Source organism: Gossypium hirsutum, chromosome A04, assembly GCF_007990345.1.
Source record: "Gossypium hirsutum isolate 1008001.06 chromosome A04, Gossypium_hirsutum_v2.1, whole genome shotgun sequence".
NCBI classification, from domain to species: Eukaryota; Viridiplantae; Streptophyta; class Magnoliopsida; order Malvales; family Malvaceae; genus Gossypium; species Gossypium hirsutum.
Genome location: NC_053427.1, coordinates 82,516,362 through 82,526,263, shown reverse-complemented (window position 1 = coordinate 82,526,263; position 9,902 = coordinate 82,516,362). Strand labels below are relative to the sequence as shown.

Sequence of the window (9,902 nt, the reverse complement as noted above, 5' to 3'; positions counted from 1 at the left end):
AATTAAATTGGGAAAATGAAAAGACTTAGTAATAAAGTAAAATGTCATTTCTTTTAAATGATGAATTTTATTAATGTGTTCTTTTAAATTGGGATATGGATACAGTTGTATATTTATCATCATCATTAAATAAAATTATTTGTTTAATTTTTCAATTATGATACATCGATATATTTATCATCATCATTAAAAAAAGATAAAATTAAGAGTTGCTAAGTATGAAAAGTTAGGGGTATAACATCAGTCTTTATGATTAAGTATAATTTGTAGAGTCTTTTTGAAAAATATGGAGGCAAATTATTCCAAATGAATCTTGTAGGAGTTTTTTTTACAAGAGATCATTTTCAGTGGATTAAGTATAATTTGTAGAGTCCTACAAGTCCGGTCGTTGGTGACGTAAACTGGTCATGTCTATTTGATTTACTAATATGGTGTATTTGGAAAAATTGAAACATTTTTCTTTTTCAGGGTGTGCGTCTCGGAGCACAAGTGAGATTATTAATATTTTATATATTTGGGTAAAACAATTTGTTTCTTTTCACAGGGAAGATGTTTCTAGACAGAAGGAACAAAGGTCAGCAATCGAGATGTCAAAAAGTTGGATCAGTTTTTGCACTGATGGGGCGATCTAGATTGCCTCAGGTGATGCTGCAGTGAGGGGAGTCATAAGAAATGGAAAAAGGGATTGGATTATGTGATACAACAAAAATCTGAGCAAATGCTCAATCTTCAATTTTGACCTATGGGGAGTTCTTGATGGATTAGCTTTGATTCAGAAAGGGCGCTATGATAGCATATTGATACAAATTGATAGTTTGGATGTGTTTAAAGCCATTCAGGATTCCTCTTTCTCAAGCTTGAATTTTGCCCTCATTAGACATATTCATCACCTGCTGCTGAATGTAAGTTCGTTGGCCATTCAATATTTGCCTAGAGACCGTAATAAAGTTGTTAACTGCTTAGCTAAAATGGCCTTTGATATAAACGAAAGTTTGAAGATTTTTGATGAAATACTGAAAGAAAGTGCTAGCACTTTCCCTTATGGTTCAAGCAAGGGACAACACTGCCCATAGAATTTTCATAGAGTTAAGTCTTTTGTATGTTATTACTTTACCAAAAAAAAAAATATAATGACCTATTTTCAAAATCCAATCAAGGAAAAGATTGAATATTGGCCTCAATAAAAGGGGAAATTAAAAAGGGTTTAAATGGCCAAAATTATGCAACAGGTTCCAAATTCCAATAAAGAAGAGATTGAAAATTGACTCCGCAATGAAAGGGGAAATTAAAGAAGGTTTAAATGGTCGAAATTGTTAGGCAAAGGATTTGTCCTGGCTTCAAGGGGAAAGCAGATCCAACAACTAGTAAAACTCACCCTTTAAAAGAAATCACATTTTACTTTACTGTCAAGTTTTTTCTTTTTCTCTTCTTTTGTTTTTTTCTCTTCTTTTTAAGTCTTTTCATTTTGTGAAGTGTCTTCTGGTTTTTTTTTTTTTATAAATGGTCACCGGATCTAGCAACTAGAGCACCCAGAAAAATTGTTTTTCAACTGGTGACGAGAATACTGACCCCAAAAAACACTGACATAAAAAAATTAAAATTATTTTTCAGTGCCGGCCACCTATATGCCGACAATTATTAAAATATTTTGAAAAGAGAAATACCAAAATTTTTTTAAAAAGTACTCGAAAAATTACATTATGGTTAACACCAAAAAAATTAATTTTTTATCCTCAACTCAATCACAAAGTAATGATTACACAATGATGGACTTTAGTACCGACATCGCCTGGCACTGTAAATTTCAACTTGAATCATGTTCATAAATATTTATTTATTTTTAGGTTAGTTGCATAAAAAGAACTCTCTTTAAAGATATCTTTAAAAGAAAGTTTTTAAAATAAATACAATTAACTTCAATTTTTAAAAAGCCTTAAATTTATATATCCTCCATTTATTATTTAAATTTTTTATATCATTCATGTTCTTGCATAAAAATAAGATATTGCTAAGAATCAGTTAATGAAGCCTTGGTATTGTCAAAAAAGTGAAAAAAAATGAAATAATTTAAATGGTGAAACTTTTTGCATGATAAAAATCTAATATGAAAGAATATTAAGTGACATGAGAGACAAGTTTTTATGAACCATAAATAGCTGATGGACTATGAAGGAAAGATACATTTTGGAAGAGTAAAGACTGTATCGTAAAAAATACAAATATAGGATGTGTATCTTAACCACCAAATTAGGAAACATTACACAAGCTCACAAATTGTGCCATGGATGTCACTGTTTCTACCTCAGACAACAAAAACGGGATCGAAGTATCACAAAATATGATAAGCACATCGAGAGTAGACGGATTGAATTACTGGCTTAGGTATTGGTATTCGCCCGAACATTTCTTAACGGCTTCATTGGCTTTGGGTGATTCCGATCTTTCTTCTCTTTTCTTCTTCTCCCTGCATTCCGAAAACATTTCAGGCAACAACATAAGCAACACAATAAGCAATGAATCACATCTGTAATGTGCAGAGCATTTCAAGTACATTCATAATTCGGAAAAGATACAATGTGCCAAGCACATTTAGAGTTCAAGGAAGTTCGCTTTAGCAACATTTTACAGTGTAAATGGTCCACCTCAGATATATATATTGAACCGCATCGCATAGTACAGAGCAGGCGATAGAAAAGAGTGTAATACTATGGACTAGAAAAAGTTTAACATGGAGGAGACCGCATCGCATAGTACAGGGCAGGTGAAAGAAAAGAGTGTAATACTATGGACTAGAAAAAGTTTAACATGGAGGAGAGAATTTACCTATCGACATACTCCTTAAGCAACTCTTTAGCTTGAACCAGCTTGGAAAGCAAATTCCTATACACATCAAGATCACGATCCACACTTCGTTTGTCGATATTTAAGGCTGCACAGAGCTGTTGTACGGATATCATGTGTTAAAATCATAGGTGCTGTCATTGCATATACTTTAACATTGCAAGTTTCATTCATGAATTGTTAATGGTGATTCGGTTAAGACTTCAATGATATAAATCGTGCTGAGGTGTGAGTAATTCGGTACTTAGTCCAACAATAAACCAATAGGTGTAAAGAAAAGAGGATTCTACCTTTTCCAACACCGTAGGTTCAGTTGCATTGGCAAGCTCAAGAAGACGAAACAACCCAATAGCAAAGAAACGGCTATAACTGAAACTCCCTTTACTACCAGCTCTTTCTGCAATGTCTTTAAGTATCGCTTCAACCTCTCCATCTCTAGATGAAAACTCGACTAGCGAACTAGAAGTCTGAGCTCGCGCCCATTCTTCTAATTTCTGCGCATCAGCTCTGTAAAGGCACGAAACAGGAAAAAGATAGCATTACAAAGTAACCTTCTTATCCTTCACTTCAACACATAATTCGAAAAACTGCAGACATTAAAAGCAATATAATCCCAGCTTCATGAACAAGTTAAGAAATTCCAGAATCTACTCCCTATATTTCAGCATACTTTCTTCAATGCAATTCATTGATTCGTAAATGAAGGCAAGTAAACTCCATAGACAAACCTATACTGTTGAGGGTCCTCTTTTAAGGCGTTAATATAAGCTTGGAAGATGGCATCTCGATCCTCATCACTCGGGTACCCTTCCATCAACTGATCATAGACAGTAACGAAACCAAGGGCGAAAACGGCATCGTATCGGTACGTCTTCTTGTACCTCATCAAATGTTGCTGCACAATCAGCTCTTGCAAAACCGTGTTGTACACACTGGGAATGGGACGCTTATACGCTTTTAAAAAGCTCGACTTTGTTTCAGAAACAGTCGGGGTATCTGAAAATCAAACTCAATAAAAAGAAATCGAATCATTTCAATAATTTAATCCCCTTTAGCCAAGCTCCAGCATTGAAAATTAACTAACCAGTAGCAGTAGACATGCAGTAAACAACGGAAGGAGAAGCAGTAGTGGAAGCCCGAAGTCCAACAGATTGATATAAAAGGCTTGTACGGAAACGGAATCCTTCGAAATTGGAAGCCAAGTAACGAGGCGATGGGACATTAAGTTTTCTGTCGCCGGAAGTTTGGCCGATTGCCGGGAAAGACAGGGAACTGACGGCCGCCATTGGGTTTTGAATCTATCAGTACGGATATTGTTGACTATGTATAAATGTACAGAAAAAGGGGGAAATTTTTTGGGAAAGGTTGGGTTTTTGAAATTGGGTGTTAAATCATAGTGGAAACCTGAGGTTTTTGAAATTGGAAATTGAAGAAGGGGAAAGGGAGAGGAGGATAGAGAGGCTTATCCAGTGCGTTAGAAAATGGGAAATGGGGGATTTTTTGTGAATTTAGGAAGGGAGAATTTTGAGGATTCGACACGTGGACCTTTGTTTCTTGTGTTCCCTTCTCTCTCTTGCTTGTGTGGTTTAGGTTTCCATAATTTTTTTTCTTTTTTATCAAAAGGTTTCCATGAATTTGGAAAAGCCTTTGAAGCTACATACTCCTACCATTGTGTAGTTTTGGATTATATATTTTTTCCCATATCATTTTTATACTAAATTTTAACTTTAACTTTAATTATTGTAAATATGTATTTTTTTAAAAATATCATTGTAATTTATTTCATTCAAAGGTTTTTATTTACAAACTATTTTAAGCACCTATAGCAAAGGGAATAGTTACTGCTACCGACGATGGATACATTAATTTTGACTCAAAAATTTCCCAAGCAATAGTGTCTATAGGTAATTCCCATTGCATCTTCGGCTACCATGCCCTCAATCTAGTTGGCAAATCATCTAAAATGATCAAACATGGTCTTCTTATTATTGCAATATTTACTAAGTGATCAGCTGCAAACTTTGCCTTTTGGTAAACATGTTGAAATTGAATTTCCTATGTCCTACAAATCAGCTCATGAATACTTCTAACAAGTACCAATGGACTATTTGTTCCCATTCAATCATTTAGCATTTTGCAATCAACCATCTTTCTTGTAGCTCTTATCCTATACAACCAAGATACCATTATATATTGCCCATAGTTCAGCCTAGTAAACAATACTAGTGCCAACAAACTAGTAAAATCCAACTAGTCAATTCGCACATTCATCATAGATGACCCCTCCGATATAAGCTCTTCGTGACCTCATCTTTTTTATCTATCTGTATTCAGCTTATCCCATCCTTCCTTTGCTGCAACCATTCTACCCACCTCAACATTTTTTTTGTGTTATTGCTCGTTCAGATCAATTGTAGTCCCAACATATTTTACCCATTTAACTCCATTCTTTAAAAGTTCATTTGAATCCCACCCAACATTAATAAACAACAATTTATTCATATTTTCCATAAATTCCTAGTAATGCCAAATAGAATCTCAGTGTATTCTTTCAAAGCCTCATAATACTAAAAAAAACATGTTCTAAATGTGTTCCATCTTGTACCAAATGTTTTTGAGTCAATTCTAAATTGTTTTAAAGTGATTTAAATGGTTTTTAAAGTAATTTGATGGTTAAATATCGATACTAGGGGTTTAGGTATCAATACATTAGGAGCCAGTTGCCATAGAACAAACTAGAGTGGCATTGTATAGATACTTGCTCTTTAGGTATCGCTATATGCCTTACTAGTATTGACACATGGCCTTTGTAACAATTACTAACAACTAGCTTTTAACCAAGGTACCCATACCCTCCTTGTAGGTATCAATACCTAAGTTGTAGGGACACTTTTTCAACTCAACTTTTTACCTTGCAACAGCTATAATTTCATCTCCAACGACTCGAAACAATTAGAAAAGAGTTCCTTGATATAAATACTCTTCAACAACACTACAAGACACAAAAGAGATATCCAAGCATTAAAATCAAGAGAATCAAATTTATTCCTTCATTTTATTCATTCTCTTATACATATTCTCGTAGAGTTTATTGTTAAATCTTTCATAAATAACTTTTTATCTTTTAGTGAGTCAAATTTGTAAACACCCATCTTTTTAGAGGTTCTTATTGTTTACTCAATCTTTGTACCAAATGTAAATTTGGAGAGTTACTATTTAGTGAAGTGCTTTATCTAATGTAATAGCCCGATTTTAGGCTTAGTCGGAACAGTGGTTTCGGGACCACAAATCCGACGAAAAAAAAATGTAATGGCTTGAATTTTCAGAGGTGTCGGAACGGTGATTCGAGATCACTAAATTTGACAAATGGGTAGAAAATATTATTAATTTAGCAAGTATAAGTTAAATATGAAGTTAGGAAAATTTTGAAATAGTGAATAGTGCACTAGAAATAAATATTAAAATAATTAGAATCGAAATGAGGTATCAAGACCTCGGGGATTTTAAACTGAGCCATAAATATTTTATAAATATTTATGGAGTGTTAAAAAGTTAGTATTAAAGTTTCGTTAAGAAATTTTAAAGTTCCGATAATTAATTGAACAAAAAGGACTAAATTGTAACAAATGCAAAATTTTAGGAAATGATTAAATAGCTTAAATGATAAAAGGAAGAGGGCTTAAAAGCAAATAGACCCAAGGTCTATTTGGGCTGGACGGCTGAGGCATGAAATCAGCAAGAAAGTAAGGAGAATTAAGGGCAAAATTGGAAAATTGCAAAATTTGCTTAATAAAGTTAGGACCCAAGTGGAATTATCTAGATTTCTCTTCATTTTTCTGAATTCTCATCAGCTAAAACACCATGGAAGGGCTTCTTCAAGCTGGTTCTTCATATTTTTATTACAAGTAAGTTCAATTCTTTACTATTTCTTGAAATTTTTGTATTTTTATGACTTTTACAACTAGGCCCACTTGTTAAATTCATTAGTTTTTGATTTTATGAAAGAAGTTGAAAGTTGATATGAATATGTGCTGGAAGTATATGATGATTTAGCATGAAATTAGAGCTTTAAATTGTTCATATGCTGATTTTATTGAAAGAATTGAATAGAAAGTGAATGTTTGGGACCTAATAGTAAAAGAGTTTGAAGATAGAGTTATATGTGGCAATTCTGAATTTCAATAGTTGTGTAACAACTTATAATGGCTAGTAAAGTACTAATTGAGAAAATTAGATTAATTGAGGGGTTAATTGAGAAAGGACCGAATTGTATAAACTGTGAAATTTGGGGCAAAATGGAAATCAACATTTTGCACTAAAGCAGTTTTGGACAGCAGCAGTAGTGTAACTTTGAAAAATCACCAAAAATTGTAGAGATTGAATTATAGGATGAATAAAATATGAAATTAAAGCTTATTGAGTCTAGTTTCTTATAAAAGAAATGATGTGAGCAATGGAATTGTAAATCATGAGATATAATAGATTTTGTGAGACAAGGTCAGAATGAATTCGGGTTCCCCTGTTCTGACTTTGGAAAATCATTAAAAATTGTACAGAAATGATTATGAGTTATAGTTTATATGGTTAGAATCCTTAATGAGTCTATTTTTATAAGAAACAAGCTAAAACATCATCCGAATTCTGTACAATGAGATAATTAATTTTTAGTGAAGAGTGGTCGGAACTGTCAGACAGCGAAACAGGGGAAACTTTAAAGAATAAACTGTACTATTTGGCTAAACCAAAAATTATGAAAATTTTATGGTATGAAGATATGTGAGTCTAGTTTCAGGGAAAATGAACGGATCTTAATTTGGAGCTCTGTAGCTCCGGATAAAAATAATTTAGTGACTCTGACTCGGATAAACAGCTTTGAATATACATGTTAGTGAATATTGAAATTATGGTTAATGTTGTTTAAGTGTGTTATACACATTAAGGATGTGGAATGGAGAGGAGGAGGAGGAAAATTGGGAAATATATGAATGATTCGTGTATAAATGGTCATATGTTTGATTATAACTCATAAACGATGAAATATGAATGATGCTTATTTTTGTGCAGTATTGGTCATGGTTTAAGCTCATGTGTGAAAATAAAGTTTCATAGTATGTGCGTATGGTATATTCAGTATATGATTTGGCATGAAATAATACCATGAATGGTTTATGAATTAACACATGTTGGTAAGCCTGATATATGAATAAATGATCAAATTGAGCGGAACGCCGGATTTGAGTACTTCTGATCAAGTGATAAAGTGATAAGTGGTAGCTTTAGCTACAGTTATCTGATCAAGTGACAAGTGGAAAGTGATAAGTAATAGCTTCGGCTATACTTATCTGATCAAGTGATAAAGTGATAAGTTATAGCTTCGGCTATACTTATCTGATCAAGTGACAAAGTGATAAGTGATAGCTTTAGCTACACTTATCTGATCAAGTGACAAGTGGAAAGTGATAAGTGATAGCTTCGGCTACACTTATCTGATCAAGTGACAAGTGAAAAGTGATAAGTGATAGCTTTAGCTACACTTATCTGATCAAGAGACAAAGTGATAAGTGGCTACACTTATCTTATCAAGAAACAAAGTGATAAGTGGCTACACTTATCTGATCAAGGGACAAGTGATAAGTGATCATACGTAAGACCATAGTTATACTATGGCAAAGTGAAAGTGAAGTACTCAATTTTCCGTGACCGTTCCCTAATTTGATTAAGGATGGTAAGTGACAAATGGGCCCAAAAGAATTAAAGTAAATGGATAAGTGGTAGTGTATTTATATCAGGACGATGTTGTTATTCAAACTAAAGTGATATTTTCATTGCTAAATTGAGAATTTCATAAATGTGTTATTGAATGGTATAATCAATAAACATTGAGTTAAATGGTAAATACGTATTAGTTTTGAATTTGATGTCATTGAATTGTACGTGAATTAAATGGAAATTTCTAGTGATATGATTTAAATTATGAGCATGAGAAATTGCGAATTGAATGAAATGGAAATGAAGCATTAAATTGCATGAGTATGTATCGGGTCTCGCAGGCCCTAATTATTATGATTATAATATTTTGAGGATATATTGTGAAAAGTTATAGAAACATGTTAATTATTTTTGAAAGTTTTAATTTTGATGAAATTTTATAACTCGGTTAAATACGTTTACAAGTGTATGTGTTTGGTAATGCCTCGTACCCTATTCCGGTGTTGGATACGGGTAAGGGGTGTTACATTTAGTGGTATCAGAGCTACGGTTTAGTCGGTTCTCGGACCAAACGTAGCATATGTGAGCCTAGCTATACATGCCACGTTATTACTCTTGATGATGTGATATCTCCGGGCTCTAACGAAATTGCTTTGTTAAGACAGAGATGATTTTCATCGAGCTATTTTCGATAATGCTAAAAATGATATTGAGATAAATGAAAAATACTCACGTTATGTTGGAATTTGGAAAGGTAAGTATAAAAATTTGTGATATGGATGTGTTCATGTATGAAAAGAGATGACTATAAGTTAAAAAAAAAAGTTTATGTTGTGATAAGCTCATCCAAGTATGTTGGTGATTATATAATGCTATGTGCTCAACATATTTGATTAAGTGAATATGATAAGCAAATTTTCTTAAATAGATGGAACGTGTGTATGTACATCTGCTTGAATAAGTGAAATTAGTATGTTCATATAATAGAATCTTATGTTTAATTGTTAAATTAAAGATAATAAGATATTTTGTTTTATGTCTAAACCATGAATATTATAATAGTATGAAAAATTGAATTGGAAGTCAAATTGAGTAGAACGCAGGAATGAGTACTTTCGTTCAGTGATATGTGATGAATTGACGGAAAAACCATGGTTTGACCATGGCAACATGTGAACATGTGATTATGTGATTCCGTGTAAGACCATAGCTGGGCTATGGCATCGGTAAGTGATATGTGATTTCGTGTAAGACCATAGCTGGGCTATGGCATCGGTAAGTGATATGTGACTCCGTGTAAGACCATAGCTGGGCTATGGCATCGGTATGTGATTTGTGATTACGTGTAAGAC

At 33.1% G+C, this 9,902-nt stretch overlaps 1 protein-coding gene across 1 annotated transcript; it reads right to left on the bottom strand.

Moving 5' to 3' along the window:
- Positions 1-2,207: 2,207 nt before the first annotated feature.
- LOC107948994 (protein THYLAKOID FORMATION1, chloroplastic) lies at positions 2,208-4,493 on the bottom strand. The gene is made up of 5 exons (XM_016883686.2): positions 3,926-4,493; positions 3,570-3,837; positions 3,132-3,348; positions 2,824-2,939; positions 2,208-2,464 (listed from the first exon to the last, which is right to left on the bottom strand). The coding sequence occupies exons 1-5, from the start codon at positions 4,125-4,127 to the stop codon at positions 2,371-2,373; spliced, it is 897 nt and encodes a 298-aa protein (XP_016739175.2). The 5' UTR covers positions 4,128-4,493; the 3' UTR covers positions 2,208-2,370.
- Positions 4,494-9,902: the final 5,409 nt, after the last annotated feature.